The 19,267-nt window shown below is 41.0% G+C and overlaps 1 protein-coding gene and 1 long non-coding RNA gene across 7 annotated transcripts in view; one reads left to right on the forward strand and one right to left on the reverse strand.

The window, feature by feature from the left end:
• Positions 1–1,789: 1,789 nt before the first annotated feature.
• LOC106631415 (uncharacterized) lies at positions 1,790–10,151 on the reverse strand. Of its 4 annotated transcripts, none has more exons than XR_008733410.1 (6): positions 10,012–10,151; positions 6,500–9,261; positions 4,947–5,025; positions 3,719–3,867; positions 2,570–2,672; positions 1,790–2,002 (listed from the first exon to the last, which is right to left on the reverse strand). It is a non-coding gene; the product is annotated as an uncharacterized LOC106631415 (long non-coding RNA). The 4 variants fall into 4 exon arrangements; XR_008733409.1 differs by having other exon boundaries at positions 4,926–5,025; XR_008733407.1 differs by having other exon boundaries at positions 4,871–5,025.
• The window catches only part of IFIH1 (interferon induced with helicase C domain 1), a 28,833-nt gene continuing 19,267 nt past the window's right edge, over positions 9,702–19,267 (forward strand). The window contains exons 1-3 of one of the 3 annotated variants that reach the window (XM_055717519.1): positions 9,702–10,425; positions 12,222–12,378; positions 14,613–14,789. In XM_055717519.1, the coding sequence (XP_055573494.1) occupies positions 9,976–10,425; positions 12,222–12,378; positions 14,613–14,789 (784 nt within the window). In that variant the 5' untranslated portion in view covers positions 9,702–9,975. Of the gene's footprint in view, positions 10,426–12,221; positions 12,379–13,211; positions 13,363–14,612; positions 14,790–19,267 lie in introns of those variants that run through there. The other 2 variants (XM_055717518.1, XM_014283005.3) reach the window with 2 other exon arrangements.

Consider the following 19,267-nt stretch of genomic DNA (forward strand, 5'->3'; position numbering starts at 1 on the left):
TCCACAGAATAGATGGCATATGAAAATCAAGACAACGCTGGGGTTTATCAATGCTACTAAAGGAGCATGTCCCAGAGTCTGTAACTGCATGAAGGCACTGCTATGTCAAGCTTACTTTTTCCTCACTGTATCTTTATGTATGAGTAGTAGATAGAGCTGCATTATTAATGAAGAAACATTTTTCTTCATCTAGCTATTTGGAGTTTTTTGAATACCCGCTTGGGAAGTTATTTGATTATTAATGAATGCAGAATACGGCTATTCTCTTTGAAATGGAAATTAGATGGACCAAATTAAAGCCTCCCACAGGAAGTACTTGCCCCTTTTATGCATTATTTACATTTTCTATACTGAAACTTTATGACAAAGTTGGAAAGGCAAAAGGAAGTTTTGGAAATTTAGTCTAGATATATACTTCACTACTATGAGCTCTAGCAAATCCTGTTTGTATAACAGTTTTTTGTATAATGATGTGGCTAAAGTAAGTTACTATTTTCCTTTCAGAAAAGATCTCTTGGAAAATGTTTTACTGTACAAATAAAAGCACTTGTACACTTCACATATTCAGTATTTTATATCAACATGAAAATGTATTTGCAAGAAATCTAAATATGCACAAATAAAGGCAATGCACTTATTTCGGTCATAAGAAACAGGATGTGAACATTTCATTTGTGGTTGACTTGAATTTAGTTACTAAAATGCAATCACTAACAGGGCTTCAAAAAGGATCTATACCAAAACATTGAGGGGGGAAAAAAATTGCATTTATTATACTCGTAGCACCATGGGAATAAACGTAAATGCACTGGATTACACAGGACACCACTCACTGGCTTGAAGCACACAGAACAGAGACACAAAATTAGAGCTTTTTGGAAAATCACACACACACAGCAATCTCCATGTATCATTTTGACCTCCATCCCTCAAGCAGAGCTGGAAGTAATATCCATGTCTACTCCTTCTAACTTCACTGACTAAGGAACTGAAAAATCTAAGATAACTTCTGGTTAGTAAATCCTAAGATAAATCTGGGTAATAAAGCTGGTCATTTCTCTCCATTGATGCCCAAGTTTTCACAAAATATTTTGATCAAAAGTGCTGTCTAAATATCTATCATCAAGCCAGACACTTCTTTGCTTGAATCATTTTCTTTTAGAGATTTTATAGTGAATCATGGAATCGGTTTATCACGTAAGACCTATTCAGCAAGTGATTTTACTGACCCAGATGAACAGCCATTGAAAACTTCTGCAACAAACTGAGCTCTTTAAAAGGAAATTAAAAATATCAAAAGAAAACAAACAAAAAAACCACACACAAAAAACAGAACACCACACCTGCAGATTCCCCTGGGGAAGAACCTTAGGTGAAATTTAAAAAAATGCAATCAGCTGAAAGCCATTCCAGCTTATTCAAATAATATTATCTGAGCTTGACTCACAAAAAGAACCACATTATACTGCAACAAGCTGGGGCAGTAAGGAAGTTTTACCTAGAACATTTTGGGTTTTTAATGGAATCCACTGATCTAGTTTCTCCAAACCAGCAGAATTTTTCAGAGTATGTCATCTGAACGTATGTTGTTACTAATGAAAACAATGTATATAGCATTTAAGGCATCTGATGTTTTATTTGTGTAGGCAAGCTACCCATTTATAAGGCACAACCTATTATGTGTGACCATAAGCTTTTCCTTTATGCTAAGCTCTTGAAAGAAATTTACATTTCTGGAACGATACATGTACAGATTAAAAAAAAAAAAAAAAAAGAAAAAGCTTCTAAATATGGTAACATGCAAAAAATATTTATTTCTGTGAATTGTGCCCTTAAAAATTGAAGTATTCATTCAGAGTGCATTGTCTTATCAAGTGGGAAGGTTAAAAACTACAACAGCTTCCATCCACAGCAGTTCTTCCAAACATGAACTTTGACAGGTCGGTGATCCTCTTTTCCTCCAGCAGTTCAGCACTCAGAACGCCATGGTGCACTGCAAGAACTAAAAGAGGAAGTAATAGGCAAGTCAGTTTAGAGATTTTGGAAGTGTGACAAGTACAGTTACACTAACCATCAGTGAGATTCAAGAGGAATGACCTACTTCCATCCTGACAGGTCAAAGGATCCATAAGTATAAATACTAGAAATAACTTATCTACTAGATGAACAGCACTCACAGAATTGAAGAGATAGTCAAGTATGTTTCTGCTTTTGGATTTTTAGCAACAAAACTGATTCCTCAATCTCATTTCATAGTCTTATTTTGAGCACATCCAAAAATTATTTAGTCAGCTGAACAGTTCACACCTTACTACCTGCATTCTACTGGTAACTAACTTTGCATAGCAATGAAGTAGTGACACCACTAACTAGCAGGACTATTCACAGTAATAACCTGCAGCAGAATAGAAGAGCAGTGGATATCAAGTAAAGAATTTTGCTTTCAATATTAAGATGCAAATTGAATTATATGTTAATACTAAGGTAAATGATTTTTACAGATATTTTGATGATTTTGTTACAGTTGCATGCATTAAGCTAAACACACCTTCAGGAATGATGACCATACCTTTATCTTAATTTTCCTTTCAAGAAACTGTGAAAGCTTAATGGAAGCTCCAGTTTCTAATGCTCATACTGCTCATGGTCAGCTTCACATCAACGAAGCCACTCTGTAAAATTGCAAAGTGCAAATCAAATAAGCAGTTACACAAATAATACACCTCCATAACCAATATCTAAACCCCATTGTATGTGCTCAAAGAAAACTAGTATTAAAAGTTAGCATTTTAAGAGAATTAAAAATTCAAATTTCTTATCATCAACAACAGATACAAAGCAACACCAAGATTCAACTGAAGGCCTAATATGTACAAGGGTATATCCTACATGGATATCATAACTGCAAGTTTCTAACCTGAATGCTGAAAGGGTAATTAAAAAAAAAAGGAATCAGAAGTTGTCATTAGTATTATTTTTAATAATTAGTTTCAGCAGCGACAGTGACCATGAATTCATTTTTTAAATCAATTTTTAAAAGAAACAAAAAAAATATGAAACTAAAATAAATAATTAAAAAAATAAATAATAAAAACATGTTTTAATTTAGTCTGTCTACTACAGAACCAACCGATACTTTAACTATCTTGACGTAGCCTCCTAAACATCATAATTTAATTTTGAAGGGTGACAGAATTTGATTAGGCATAAAAGCCCAGTCTTCTGGATTTTGCACCTCAGAAGGCAAGGCAGCGGTCATAACCTCTCTTTAATAGGCAGCTACACCTGCCTGGCTGCCATAGCAAAACACTCGGTATTTTACAATAATAGGTTCCACTGATTCCAGACTACATTAGATATCTCTGCAGTTTTTCAGCATTTACTTCTTCATCCTGCAGAACAAATGCATGCTTTTGTCACAGTTGACAATTCACATTTAACTTGTAAAAAAATCATTGATTTTCAATGCATGAGATTACCTGTAGCGATACCTAAAACGTTCTTACGTTGTTAAATAGTCACCATAAGGAAGAGCACCTGACCTGAACTGAAGCAGTAAGCAGCATTCTCTGTTTAAAGCACATCAATGGCAGTGAGAAGGTAAACAGTTAATTAAACATCCATTAAACATATTCAAAAACTCTATCAAAGTTATAGCACTTCCTAATGTAGAATTTACATATGAAGATAATCAGCAAGTTGATTAAAATTACAACACCTTTGTTTTCAATGCTTAGTATCCACATTGTCAGCATTTCCACTTTGAAATAATTAATAGATGCTTTTCCCTTTGTCCATCAAATCTCCTCCTGTTCCTCACCTGGTGCGGAGATATGAAGCCGAGAGAGCAGCACTGCGGTCCACAGCCTATACAATTTAAAACACAAAGAGAAAAAAAGAAGCCCCTCATCTAAAAAAAGACAGTTGCTTACCTGTCACTGGAGATCTTCCAATACATTGCTTCTGCAAACCCACGTTCTTGGAAAGCGCATGTCAGCTCCACAGAGACAGAACCGTCTAGTAGCCCATGGAGCTGCACACAGGACCTCTGTGAAGCCTTGCCACCTTCCATTGGTCTTTTTCCCCATACTGAACTACTGAATTCCCTGACTATTACTCCTACACATGAAATTGCAGTGTTCATATTCCTGTCTGTAAATCATATGAATGCTAATGCAGACTCTTGGAATACAAAAGCTCCCATCACTATCCATTAACAACATTATAAAAATATCTACAGTACTTAATACTTCCTTTTTCAAAAAGACCATGTTGCATCCCATACATATCTACAAAAAAATAAGTTTAGTCTCACAACATTTATAAGCCTGCCCTCCACTCTAAATTCTATGATCTTAAAGAACGTAAATGTCAGATTTAGGGCCTCGTGCCAGAAGAAATACCTTGCAAACCATGCATCAACCATTCTGAAGACTCCAGTCTTCAGTCTGCATTATACTTTCCTGTCCAAGTTCCATATGCGGTACAGAACAAAGTTAATCAAAATCCCAGTCTCCAAAGTTTCACAACTGGCTTTTAAGGTACAGTGAACCTAAAGAAGAACTATTATTTCGAAATGGCAGTGAGAATCTGACTGTGAACTGCCAACATATTTTGGTTAATTATATCTTATTAAACAGCAGCACATCTATCAAGTCTGTAGTACTGTAAACCCTGCTGTCAGCTATAATTACAATTACAGTTGAAAACTACATTTTACCTGAAGAAAAATGATTTATCACTGGGAACATTATGTTAAGGTACTTCTACTGGGGGGGGGGGGGGGGGGGGGGGCGGGGCTGGGGGGGCATGAAAAGAAACTACTAGGGTTGTTCACAGCTGATTATATAGTTATATTGTTCATATATACCCATCCCACAACAGCACTGAAGTCAACACCGGGTCAGCAGCAACGGAGTAAGTACCAGCATACACAGAACACCCACAGCATGCACCATCAGGCATATTTGGTACTGCTCCTGGCACTGCCTGTCCCACTGTCACTGGAATCCCAGGCATCTATAACTGCAATATGTTGGGAGAAAAAAAAAGAAAAAAGGAAAATATATCAGTATCTTCACCTTGATAGCATGTAGTACTTCAATTTTACAAAGAAAATGTACCTTATGCATGATTAAGAAATACCTGTTGAACTGTATATTCAAAAAAATAAATCAATTTCAGACTCAATCCTACAACTGGATTTATTTCTAGATTTCCTCCATTTAAAGGAGTTTCGATAACATTTGGTGACAAAACAGAATAGCACAACTCCAGAAACAGTTCCACATGCCTTTAACTGCACTACCAAGGAAACTAAGACCAAAAAAAAAAAAAAGAAAAAAGTTACTATTATAGTGCTAGATTTAGTTTTGCTTTGGGAGTGTGGGGGTAGAGGTGGTTTTACTCTTAAACAGATACCTTATGGGCATTAGTGACAGTGCCTGCAGGACACTGTAGTCATTACTTCAGATACCCTTGATCATTTTTTTTTTAATGTAGTTCTCAACATTAAGCTCTAATCATCTAATTTTCCCTGCATTTGCTATTGGTTCAGTCTTTCATTTTCAGTGTTAAACTGTTTATTCAGTCATTTATTTATGCCAGGATTTCCAAGTATTTCCTTTTTATGCAGGTACCACAACTGGTGGCAGGAGCTCCCTTCTTCAGGCTGGGCCACCTACAATTTGAAGTGACTTTGACTATCTGAGAACTACAATTTTACAAGCGGGTTATATATTTTACTGTGCCTTCACTTATAACAGCAAAGTAAAGCTCAATTTACCTATATTTAAACATGGGTTGTTTTACCCAAGCATTTAAGTGACTAAGAAAAATAAAATACAATCACAGAGTTGAAGTTTTCCAGTTACAATAATGCAAGGCTTGCCAAGCCATACAACCACCTGAGCGGAACAACCCGCTTACAGCAACCAAGAAGTGACAGAAAAGGCAACCCATGGCCTTGGAACAATAAATGTTACACTGAAGTAGTTAGATCAGAAAGTCTTTGCAAAAAAAAAGAGAGAAGTGTGGTTTTTGTTCCAAGTTGCCAGCATTACTCCTTTACACAGCGGCGAAGGGCTCCTGTAGAGCACAGATCCCAGTGACATCCCAACCACTGATCCGGTGACATCCCAGCCACAGTCCCGGTGGCACCGCAGTCTCAGGTCTGCAGTCCTGAAACAAGCGAAGCCCAACAAGCCCCGACTGCCACCAGCATCACCTGCGCCAGTTTCACAACAGGGATAATTTTCAGCTACAGCATGGTGAGGCAATTTCAAAGGAGCATGCAAGGGATCCTCAAACACAGTGTCAATATTTAAATACTTAATTGTAACAAACAGTGACAGAGCAGAAGCACGCAGAGGTTGGGTACGCTCAAGCAGTAGGGAAGCTGCTGAACATCAGTGCCATGAGACCTCAGCAAAAAGCCTCTGTAATGCCTGTATTTGCATCAGGGAGCTTAACAATTTAGCAAAATATTTTCATCTCTTACGCAGCAACCAAAAGCCCCTGAACACCCTGCCTTTTGCTCAAGGGCGCGGAATGCGAACAGCATCCGATTCCTACAATCTTTCCTCTTCCCGCCGCAGCGGCGCCACCGGGCACAAGCAGCACCACGCACGATGCAGCCCCGCCTGCAAGCGGCCACGGCCGCCCCCGAGCCGTGATCCGCGCTCCGGGCAGCCCGGAGGGCAGCGGCTCACGGCTCCTTCGGGTGGGCTGCGCCCAGCGCACGGCGCCTGCGCCACCCACCGGCTCCAGCCCTGCGACCGCCCGCCCCCGGGCACCCCCGCCTCACCGCTCCGGCGGGTGAGGGCGCCGGGCGCCGCGGGCCCCGGGAAGGCGCACCTTGTGCGCGGCACACAGGGGCGGCCGCAGCGCCCCCCAGCGGGCGCGGAGAGCCGCGACGAGCCCCGCCCCGGCGCCGTCAGCGCGCGGGCCGCCCCGTCCCGCCATTGGCCCGCCGAACCCCGGGCGGGGGCGGGGCCGCTGCGCTGCCTCAGGCGCTGCCTCAGGCGCTGCCTCAGGCGCTCCCGTGGCCTCGGGCCCCGCCAGCGGCGGCCGCTGCCCCGTGGTACCGGTGACCCGACGCGTCACCCCTGCGGGCGCTGCGACACCCGCGCCGAGTGCGGCTGAGCCGCCCCGATGAGCTGTAGGCGCGCGCTGCTCCCGAGCGGGGCGGGGAGGCGGCACCGGGCAGCCCCGCGGCGCGGCCGCCCCCGTGGGAGGGCCCGTGCGTCTGCCCCGCCCCGGCCTGTGAATCCCGTCGCTTTACTGGAGTCACGCGTGGAACAGAGGGGTTTGAAAGTCACTCGTTTTGCAAGGGGTGTAAGTACCTAGCTGGAGGAGAGCGGGAGTGTCACCGAAATCTCGGAATGAGGAACTTACCAACACCAGTGTGATGCAGATAAGCAGACACTTCTTCATTAACGGCCGGGTGCGTGAGCGAGTCCTCTCACGATCAACGCACACCAAGTTTCAAAGTCATACACCATATATAGAACTTATTCGTGCGTATTCATTAAGTATTCATGCATATTCATAGTATTTCCCAAAAATCATTAACATACTCTCCTCCCATATCCGATTCTGTGCAGTAAAGGTTAGAAAGGTCCAGAAATGGGTCCGGGGTACGATTTGGGTAGGCGGCATATGAGTCAGTAGTCGCGATCTCCCCCTGCCAAAATTACCTTTTACTAAAGTTCACGGTTTCTTAGCAGGTAACTACAAGTTGTTCCAGTCGACTCTCCCCAGTTCCCATTAATTCTATATACTGACATTTCAATACGCTTTCTACATACAGAAGACTAGTCAAATACAAAGAGATCTGTAAAATCCCAGATTTGTTACCTAAGTTTTAAACAATGATTCTAGCCCATTCTTCTGGCCTTGGTACAGGGCTGTACAAAGGATTTCATAGCAGCTTTTGCTGTGCAACTACAAGTTTCATTAAAATATATTTCTTATTCCAAATGATTTTATAAAATAAAATAAAGTCAATTAATTCTAACTTATTAGCAGATCTGTAACAGGAAAGCCAGAATATTTGTGTCATCGGTGGGTAGAGGAGGCGCTCAGCAATCATGTGCAACCTAGAAGTAGCTAGAATAACCAAGCAGTGGGTTTTGTACCCCCTCCATGAGTGACAAGTGTCCTTTTAATGTCTGCAAAGTCTTTGAACCTGTAAAGGATTGTTTAGTATGAACACACTGGGCCTGATTTACTACCACTGGAAACCAAGCAAACATAAAGCTGCCTACACATGCACCGCACCCGAGGAACTCCTGCAAGCTCCCGAGGCCTTACAGGAAAGACCGATGTGTCATCCAAATGATGTACTGAAGACAAAAGGAAAAGTAGGAGGGGAAAAAAGCAGTCAGATCTTTGAAAGGAAACTTGCATAAAGCAGTAATAAAGTAATGAAATAAAAGTGAAACCTGAAATAAGCAGAAAGTACAACAATGAAATGAAAGTAAAACAAATTAAATTCTTCTACAGAAGAAGCCTCCAAATGAAGGAAGCTCCACTGAAAGCAGAATGCTGTAGCATATCTCAGCATGACAAGGAGCTGAGGGTGTGATTTGAATTAAAGGAAATTTCAGGCTGGGAAAGGATCTCTGGAGATACCTGGTTCTCTTTAAGAGCAAGGCATTAAATCAAGGGCCCTGTCAAGCCAAGACTTGAATACTGAGAAAAACCTCCACTACTGCTCTGGGCAATATATTCCAGTGTCTGATTGTTTTTACAGTGGAGCGTATTTTTTCTTATACTTGGACATAATTTCCCCTGAAAAAATTGTTCCTTGTCCTGTGTACCCCTGTGAAGAGGGATCCAACTTTTGGGAGCTGGAAAACTGGCTGGCTCTCCCCTGAGCCTTCTTTTCTTCAGGCTGAATAAACCCAGCTCCTTCAAATATGTGCCATACTCTCCAATCCTGTAACCATCGTGCTGGCCCTCTGCTGGCCCCTCTCCAGTTTTTCACTCTCTTGAACTGTTCAGGACCAAAACTGAACACATTAATCCAGATCCTATTTGCTCCTATCATTTTCCTACAAAACATGAAATTGAGTCAAGGATCACCAGAATCACACTGAGGTTCCCTAAAACCTTCTGAGGCTCGGTGACATGCACCGTATGGGTGAAACCGCATCTCAGGGATAGACTGTTCCAACAATCTCAGCTTATACAATTCCCCTTGGAAGTTTATCACGCATCATAGCCTCTTCCTCTGTATGCAAGGTGCAATTCTTCAAACTAAAAAAAAAAAAAAAAAAAAAAAAAGAAAGAAAAAGCAAAAAAAATCCACCTTTAAGACATGCCCAAAGCAAACCATTACAACATGCAAATCAGCTTTACTTCCCTGATGGCCTTTTGTGGGTCTGTGTTCTGCAAAAAGGTTTACCCTGCGAGTGTCGGCCCGCCCCGGCCGCCCGGGGTGCCGCACCGAAGTGCCATCGCTGCCCGCCTGGGAAGCCCCCAGGCAGGAAACCCTGACGCAGCAGTGACCGGCCCGAGACACCCGTGAGCTGGACACGGACGGGTACGCTTCGGTTTACGTTTGGGTTTTTAAACTCATTGTTCTTGTTACAGGTTTCCTTTCAAGCATTCAGGACTAACGCCGCGTCGCACCCCGCCTCGAGGTGCCGGATGCGGCCCCCCGCCCCCCCCCCCCCCAGTGCTGCCCCGCCCCGGCGGGCCGCGCCGTTACGCACCGAACTCGCAAACGAAACCGAAAGCGGCGCTGGGCCCGGGATAAAGCGGGGCCGGCCCCGGTGGCGGCTGCGTGAAGGACCCCGGAGCGGAGGACGCGCTCCTCGCTGACACCCAGCCGGACCCCCACCCCCCTCCAGAGCCCCCCGGCGCCGCGGCGGCTGGGCTGCCTCGGCCGCCCCCGCAGCCCCCCGCGCCCACCACCCGCCTCCAGAGGCAGCGGGCGCGGCCCGGAGGCCCGGCGCCGCCAGCGCGGCCATGGCAGGGGAGTCCCGGGACGAGCGGTTCCTCTACCTCATCTCCTGCTTCAGGCCGCGGCTGAAGCAGTTCATCCGGGTGCAGCCGGTGCTGGACCAGCTGCCCTCGCTGAGCGCGGAGGAGAGGGAGAAGGTGCGGGCGGCCGCGCTGCAGCGGGGCGAGGTGGCGGGGGCGGAGGAGCTGCTGCGGGCCGTGGAGCGGGGCCCCCGCGGTTGCGGCTGGTTTCACGAGTTCCTGCAGGCGCTGGAGCACGGCGGCTGCAGCCTGGCCGCCTGCTACGTGAACCCCAGCCTCAGCCACCTGCCGTCGCCGGCCGAGGAGGCCGACCACGACCTCTGCGTGCACTTGGTGCAGCTGCTCCACGGCACGCTGGTGGATAGAATGCAGACCATGCAGGTGGCCGAGAAGTGCCTGCAGAAGGGCATCTTCCAGGATGAGGACCTGGATCGGGTAAGTGGCCCTCTGGCTAGGCCGAGCCCCAGGCAGTGTCACAGACACTGGACACCCCCCGGAGCTGTGGGGCAGATAGTAAGCCACAACTAGAAATGGTCTTGCAAGTGCTAAAAATAAAGGGGCGTACTCAAAACTTGGGGGAAAAGGGCAGTGGTGCTCCCAGTAGGCCTATGAAGACTGTTGCTAATGGGCCAGCAGGTGGGATGCCAGCTAAGAACCGGGGAAAGAAAAATGCCATAAACAGAGGGTTAGACTAAGCTCATGTCTAAGTGGAAAGAATACAGCTGGCTTTACTGTCACTTATCATTTCACCACAGACCTTGGGCTCAGAAAGTCATTGTCTTCTGGCCCCTGATCCATACCAGGAAATAGTAATGACTTATAAAGTCCTAGAGAATACTTGAATTAAAATAAAGCAAGACCTTCACCCCCTTTTTTGCCATAGGTTCACTAAGATGTATTGTACTAGACAATGATGCTGAGCAGAAATTACAGTGTGACAAGAAAGAGCAAGTGTTAACCTTTAATGAAAACATGTACTAGTGTTTACTCCACTTGGGTAAGAATTACTTGCTTGGACTGGTGTGAAATTTATTTGGAATGCAAAAAAATGGATACCCTGAAACAGTGTTAGAAGAAGAAATTAAATAATACTTGCCATAGCAGTAAGGGGGAAACTGGCAAACAAAGGGTGGAACTACATCATAGTTTCACTCTGAGCTCTGGCATCCCCTTTTTAGGTAGTTTAATGCTCCATCTCACTTAAATGACAGTTATGTACATAATTTTGTCTGGTGACTGTCAGGTAGGGGCTGGCTGCACCCTAACGGAGGGTAACGCAGCAGGCAGAGGCAGGGTCCTTTTAGGAGGTTACGGGCTCCATTCCCTGCTAAGGGGTCTATATGTTCCCATAGGCCATCTTTTTGCTGCTGGTATGTGTATTAAGCCCTTCACTACCGTCACAATCTTGTTTCAACTCCAGCAGTGCCTAGGTTAATGTGCTTCTATATTCCGTTTTGTTTACCTCTCCCTACTTCCACTTCCCATGTATTTCCTTTCAGCGTTCAGTCGCAGTCAGGGGTTCCCACTGCTATGCCTGCCCATTTTCTTGTGTGTCAGGATGGGTCATTCTTGAGCCTCAAAAAAATTGCACTTGAGGACTGAAAACTCTAGCTGCTTTGCTTTTGGGGTGGTCATTTTGTTCCTCATGTGGTCACATGTCAAGTTCTGCTTGTGACAGCCTTGCAACACATTTCCATAGCTTCTTTGAGGGCAGCAGCCACTATGTAGAGGCTTAGGCTTAGCTGTTGTACCTTTTAAGTGGTAATGGAGATGGTGAAAACAGAGTTTAAGGGAAGTGTTCCATTTTATATGTATGAGGTCATGTTACAGATTAAGTCTGAGCTCTGGTAAACAGTATGACATCACGTCTTAATCAAGGTTGGCTATTCCCTAAACCAGTGTGAACACCAATTATTATTCCATGATAATAATTATTATTATTATATAGTGGTTATTATTATAGCCATTATCCTGTACTACCAACCTCTCTGCAATTAAATTTCAGGTCTCATAAGTTTTATATGTCCTGCCCAAACCTATATGGGATAAACAAGAGGTTGGACAAAACTGCAGTGAATCGCTTCTGATGAGTGGCAGGCCCACTCTCTATTTTTAAGTATGTTTTAATGATGATAGGGAAATACTTTTGTACCTATACTATTCTTACTGACTTTCCTGAACTACTCCCAAAGTCTGTCTCAGGATTGTTTTGGGTTTTTTATTTTCACCAGATCCAGACTGTTACTGACAATCGTGGGAACAGAGATGGTGCAAGGGAGCTACTGAGCAGAATAGTGCAGAAGAAAGATTGGTTCTCACCTTTTTTGGTTGCTCTGCGTGAAACCCAACATGGAGACCTTGCAGATGATTTAAGCGGAAATACAGGAGGTAATCATGGTACTTAACTAGTATTAATATGGGGGGTTTAATACCTCTGGTTTTTTGTACCGTTACCTAGGAAACAATGCAGGGTTCTCACTGTATTTATTTCACTGTGACGAGACTAATGTTTTCACTTGTCTAGGGATTTCAAAATCAAGTTATTTAACAGCTTATTCGATAGATTCTTAAACACTAAAAATCCTTATTAAGCAATACCAGAATTACGATAATGTGTATGTAGTTGTAGTTAAACTGAATCCTTACCTTCTGTAACCCATTGTTTTTCAATATGGTGTTTTTATAATAATTCATAAAAAATATTATGAAGATTAATTTGAACATACAAAACAAACCTTTTCTGGATTTCTTCTTCAACACAGGGATTAGTGTTTCCTTTATAGAATGGTTTACATGTATATGCAGCATTTTAAAGTACGCTCTAGTATGTCTTCTTGGGGATAAGACATTCATAAGTCTCAAAATATTGTATAAAATTTACTATAAATAACAAACTAGTAAAGAGATTACTTACAGAAATGAAACTAAATGTGTTACAGGTTTTTGGCAATACTTTTTATGCCTGTACAATGATTATAATACTGTAAAATTATCCCAGTGCTCCCCTGGATTCTAAAATAATAAAAAGGAAGCAGCCCCAAATAACCTATCCTGCATTTTTTACCAGGCTCCACATATGTTTTGTAAGATTTTATAAAGTTTTATAAACTTTATAAAGTTTTTAAACAGATTTCCCATTTAGCAGCTTCAGCCTTCTCACTTGAGGAGCTTATTAGAACTATGTCTCTGTACTTTTAGTTGCTGCATATGGGACAATGCCTTAAGATTTTGATAAGAGGTGCATGAAGATGTCCCTTCCAGACAAGGACAGGAATCAACCTGTCTTCTGCCAGACAGATAAGCAGCTGCCATATTTGAGCATGCAGTTCAAAGGTGATTGCGTGTTCCAGTCTGCAGGACAAGACCAACCAGGTCAGAGCTTCAGAAGATAGTTCTGAGTGAAAGTTGCATGCTGGGAATAGCTCAGCGGTTACTGCCATCTTAATTTTAGTTTTGTGTTGCAGCCTTGTCAGGCTTAAATTCTTGTCTTCATTAATTTGCTATCAGTAAGGTAAACAATAATATTTAGCAATTATACAAATTATTAACATTATTTTAAATTTTTTTTCCAGTGCTTTCAAACTTTGCATTTTTGAATTTTCAGTATAGTGCAGACCATATAGCGTAAATCTTACGTTTAATTCAGTTGTTTGATGCAATACTGAATGAATGCATTTATTCCACAGGTTCTCAGTAATCTTGGGTAATGTAGGCCCTAGAAGAAACTGTGTATGTAAAGCATAAACTGTCTGGCTTTTAGCAGAGGATAAGAAATCTTCCATGTACATAGTCCTGTACATGTGTAGATATGTAAAGTGTTTGTAGCATCCACTGATACAAGGTCATAGACGGAAAACACTAAGAACACGTTCACTGGGTATCTTGGAAGGAGAATGGTGGTGCTACATTTTGTCACTCCAGGTTGATCCTCAATGATTTGTTACAGTAAAATATGTTATTATCAGACACCTACACATAGAAATTGTGAACTTTATAATTATTTTTTTTAAAAATAAATCTAACAGTTTTTTAAAATTTAATTTCTAATTGCAGAGTAACTGAGTTCCGAATATGGAAAACCCTGAAATGCAGTCTTACGCAGCTTTTGTAAAAAATGTTTATAATTTATTGAACAGCATTTTTTTGCCTTTGGGGCATGCATAGTTCTGCATGAGTAAAAAAAAAAAAAAGAATGGAGAAGTCAAAGGGAAATTATTTTCCTATTTGAAGTAAGACAAAGAAGTGGAAGAAGGAAAAATATTTTCTAAAAGCTCTCTTAGCTTTTCTGTTTTATGGGCAAGTTTTGAAGTCCTGCTGTAAGGTACATCTATCTATGAGCTTACAGGACTAATGGAACTGAGAAGGTAGGAAATGTGGTCCAGTCCACAAGTTCCATTTTCAGATCTTTACAGTGGCCACAAATATGTGAGATTTATGACCAACAACTTCCTTAATAAATATTTATAAAAATGTCAAAATTCCAAACTGTAATGTTTAAGTCAAGACCATATGTTATGTCATTATGTGCATGATGGATACAGGTTAGTTCTATGTTTTCTTTGCTCCACACTAAAAGAAATTGAATGTTTTATAGTGCCTTAGAATTTCTATTTGGTTTTTAGGAAGAGAGAATAGACAAAATGAGATGAAAAGCAGTACAAATGAAGAAATGGAAATTAAAAGCCAACCAGGATATGCTGAAATGGAGAATCTGAAACAGCAAGAAAATACGAATGATAGTTTCAGCAGTGAGAACTGTGTATTGGAAACATCCATTGGAAAGGATTCTGTAGTTTCAGGTATGTCCACTAACTGTTACTTTGTGCTGGTAACAGTTAAACTTTAGTAACTGCAATAACTGAGAAGCTTTAGTAACTGCAGTAAGAAGGTTCTTGGTGCATTAGCTCCCATCTTGCTCAAAAGTCCAGGAACATATGGTACTGTTGGGGTGACAGGAATAAATGGAAAAAGTAAATCCTAATTTTCTGGAAGCAGTAAATTCTGTTTCTTCCTATGAATTACAGCAGTAGCAATTTTAAGGGTCAGATCTACAAATATGTTCAGTTCAAACAGTTGTTTAGGACAAGAGTATGTTGTCATACTTGAAGCAATTAATCTGAAAGGTAGGTAAGAGCTGGTTCAGAAACCAGTTTGCTAGCACAGTACAGAATGGCTTAGGAGGACATGGCCAAAAAATCTGTAGCACACTATGTGCAGCCTTCACTTAGACATTTTTTTCTATCCTGGTTTTAGTGCTGATGTTTTATCTACCATGGGCTACTTGGTTTTCTTATAACTGAGCTACATTAATGATCTTCCTTTCTTCTAAAATAGCACCTTTTTTGTTTTGGTTTTTTTTGTACATATATTGTACTGTGTGAAGAAATGAGTCCTTTTCAAACATATTTAATATTGTTTATTAAAAATATTAATATTATTGAGTACTTTCCTTCCAACCTGCTCATGGTGGGTTTATACTATCCAATGAAAACATCAGGTTTACATTGACAACTCCTCACAGTGTTGACAAAGTTTAAATCAAGAGGAATGTTTCTGTATCACTGTAACTGCAGCTGTATTAAGTACTTCTTTCTAGAAGACTGGTAATTCTATATTGGAACACATTTTTGGTTTTGGTAAGTCATTTAGTTCTGTCCAAGAAGTAATTTTTTTGTTTACTTTAAAGGTTTATATTTACAGAGCATCAAACCTTTGTCACATCACATGCTCAGAAGTACATTTTTTTAGTACAATTTTTTTGAAATTGTGGCCTGTTGTTCGTATGGATCCACTTACAAACATGCCTTGGGAGTTGATTATAAGCAACAGCAATTACCAGCAACAGTTCCCAGACATAGCTGGGAACCAATGATTCAGACATATGCTACATGGTTAAGGAACCATTCATATGTGTTACAAGTTCAGATGTAGCTCAAACAATAGTTACAACTGAGATAAATTCTGCCTGAAATTATTTTAGTGGGCTTACTCAGCCAAAGGAGTAAGATAGCTAAGGCTGCTCTTTTTTTTTATCAAACATGAATAAATAAATAAAAAAAAATTGGCTCTGGAAACTGTAGCCTTTCAGTGTGCAGCAGTAGTAGACTATTTCTCATTTAGCATGGTATTAACAGCATATCACAGTGTTTTGTAGCAAGTAGTGAACTATTAACTACAGCAAAAACATCAACTTGGTTTTCCTGGATTAGAACATAATTTGTTTGTATGAAGAAGAGGTGCCAAATATTTGATGATGATTCAGAATGGACCAGACTGAGTTATCCTCATTCTTACTTAGGATCCGTTCAGGACAAGGCTAAGGCTCTTAATTGTAGCCTCACTGATTTTCATTGCTGATCTGTTAGCCTGGTCTTTTACCTGACTCTTGTCAAGTTGAGGGTTACAGATAACTAGATCTATTAACTAGCCTGGCACAAGCTAATTCTAGCCTGAAAACTATGGTCTCCTCAGCACTGAACTATACTGAAATTAATAGGCAGTGGGTCTTAGCAGTTTGTGCAGTTGGGTGGACCTGTTCAGTGAAATGGTGGTGAGGGTGTACATACTACACGAGTTCTGGCAGTTTGGTTCAGATTGACTTCAATCTGATGTGGACTGTGTGCCTGCAAGTGGCTGGAGCACATCTCTTTTGGTTTCAGCTGACAGGAGCTCATTTCTTCGGATCAGAACCAGCTCTGTGATACGAGCCAAAGTGGGGACAATTGACATTCACTGTAAACATGCACTTCCAAGCTGGAACTAAAACAAGCAGTGTAGATGCAACGTAGCAAGGGCTGCCAGGAGACAGTGCTGTATGAATATGGCTGTAGGGGAACTGGCTCACATTCAGCTCTCTTGAAGTGCAATAAGCTTTGATCTCTATGGACTTGTACGTACAGACTTAACTGTACTCAATCAAGTCTTTTTCCATTTCCACCCTTTCTCATGGTCTCGTAAGACTGTATTTATAGACCAAGCAGCTGAAAATACAACTGGAGTCCAGATTCTACTTCCAAGTAGGCTGGGAACCCACCTAATTTGCAATTTGATGCTGTCAAGTGTTGCCAGTTTTGCAGTACACTGCCACCATTCCTCATGTACGTATTCTCATGTATTGAGAAGGACAGATTTCAAGAAGAAAGAAGCTTTTATCAAGTCACTTGAAATTACTGAAATTTGCGTTGTATGTAAAGCCTCATCTGACCCTTTTGTGGGAGTAGCTGAGATGGAGCCAGAAGGTATGAGGGCAACAGGGTCATAAGAGAAAGTAGAAATAGATCATTTGACCTAAGAGAAAGGTAGAGAGAAATTGTATATGCAAAACCACAGATAGTAAAATGCACACACAAAAAACAACACAAAAGCAGTGAGTCAAGGTCAGAAGTAAAACACTTGGGTTAAGGCTACAGTTACCTGTATAAACAACAATTTAAATAAATAGCAGCTCTGTTTTTCAAGGACTGTTTCATAAAAAAAGGTTGATTGGAACAAATAATTACACTGTAATTAACTGAAGATTTTAATAATTTCTCACAAAATGTCCCTTAAAACTTCAGTTTATAAAAACTGCCCATTAATTTGAAAGTAGGACCAGTTTAATAGCCTGTTTATATTTTGGTCCTTCATTTATATTTTCTGATGTTTGAAACTTATTCTATGATATAATGTAGCACAGGCCAGGAGGGGAAGGCTTTTTTCGTTAATATTGCATAGATCCTTTTCTTTTTCCATTGCATGCCATTATTAATTAGTGCAAAGTGACTGAAAATCTTTCTGTGGAATATGATGTGTTACAATGTGCAAGTAGCACTGTAAGGGAAGACTAGTAAAAGTGGTGAAAACAGCTGTTAGAATATAGATTTGTTTGCTTTCATTGTTTTGGAAAGGCTTACTGTTGTTGGGGGTTTTTTGAATTTTATTTTTAAATAATGCAAGAAAGTTGCCACAGTTGAAAAAGGAGAATATCACTCCATTCACCTTTCATTTGCAAGATGAGGACTTTGCATTTCACTTTGCCACTGTCGTTTTCTGTTGAGAGGTTATTGTGTAATGCGTGCTGAACACTGTAATTCAGATAATTATGTACAAAACACTTTGTGAATGCATATTCTCTACTGCATATACATCTTTCAGTAGGTCATTTTAGATGGGAGACCACATGGAATAGATACATAGAATTTTAATTTTGTCCTCTCTTTCCTACCTGCATGGATTCCTAGAGAGTGAAAACAAGAGATAGCAGTGTCGTCTTCGTAGCTGGGATTCCCACTAATGCTGCTTCATAGTTTGTTGCAGGTCTTTCAACAGGTATTATAACTGGTGGAGCCTTCTTTTTTTCAGGACAATGCTGTCTTTTAATGTGATAATAAATGTATGCTATTATGTAATAATAGGGACATTTTATATTAATCAGGTTTCTGCTGTGAATATATGTTTTTAAGTGTCTTTCTGTTGATTGCATTGATTTCTAGGAGTCTAGGCTTTTAATTCGGGTGCTTTAAGTCTTTAATGCCCTTGCCCATTATAATACTCCTACGGATGGTGGTGATTCATAGTTGGATCAGATTCTGAGGTCTGAATGGAATAAATGATGAAAACTGTAGGACAGCAAGACAGATGTTTGCATCACTTCTCATGGTTATGTTAGAAAAACTGAAAATAAAGACTTAAACAAATACCTGACTCCTAGTGGTAGCTTCACCCCAAAGGTAGCTTCTTTTCAGTTGTCTGTATTATACTTGTTCTGTGAAATAGCTGGTTTGTTTCTGTTATTCATTCATGTTTCAAGGAGAGCAAAACTTGCATAAAGGAAAGTCAAAGCTTCATATTTTCACTGAATGCAGACTATGTTTAATATTCACCTCATTTACCAGAATTTTGTTATGTATATTTCAGGAGTACCATTCTAAGACACAGTAACTCCCATTCGGTTCTACACTCTCGTTCACAGCATCTGTTCTGCTATATGAATTATTTATTAGGGACAATATGGATATGAGCCATAATGGGATATTCACTGGAAATAACTATGAAAAACTTAATAGGACACAAGTTCATGACATAATTAAGAGAAATCTTATAGCATACAAGTTCACTAGCTAATTAAGCAAGGCATAGGTCAATGCCATTGTTCTGTCGGATTTCTTAAACATACTGTGAGCTGAGCTGCAGAGTGCTGCAGGTAATCTGACAATTCAGGATGAGGCTGTTTGCAGCAGATTTTTTTCAGATTAGCTGTGTATCTCTTTAGATATTAAAAGTACTATGTTTTGGAAAA

Source organism: Falco cherrug, chromosome 8 (genome assembly GCF_023634085.1).
Source record: "Falco cherrug isolate bFalChe1 chromosome 8, bFalChe1.pri, whole genome shotgun sequence".
Taxonomy (NCBI): Eukaryota; Metazoa; Chordata; class Aves; order Falconiformes; family Falconidae; genus Falco; species Falco cherrug.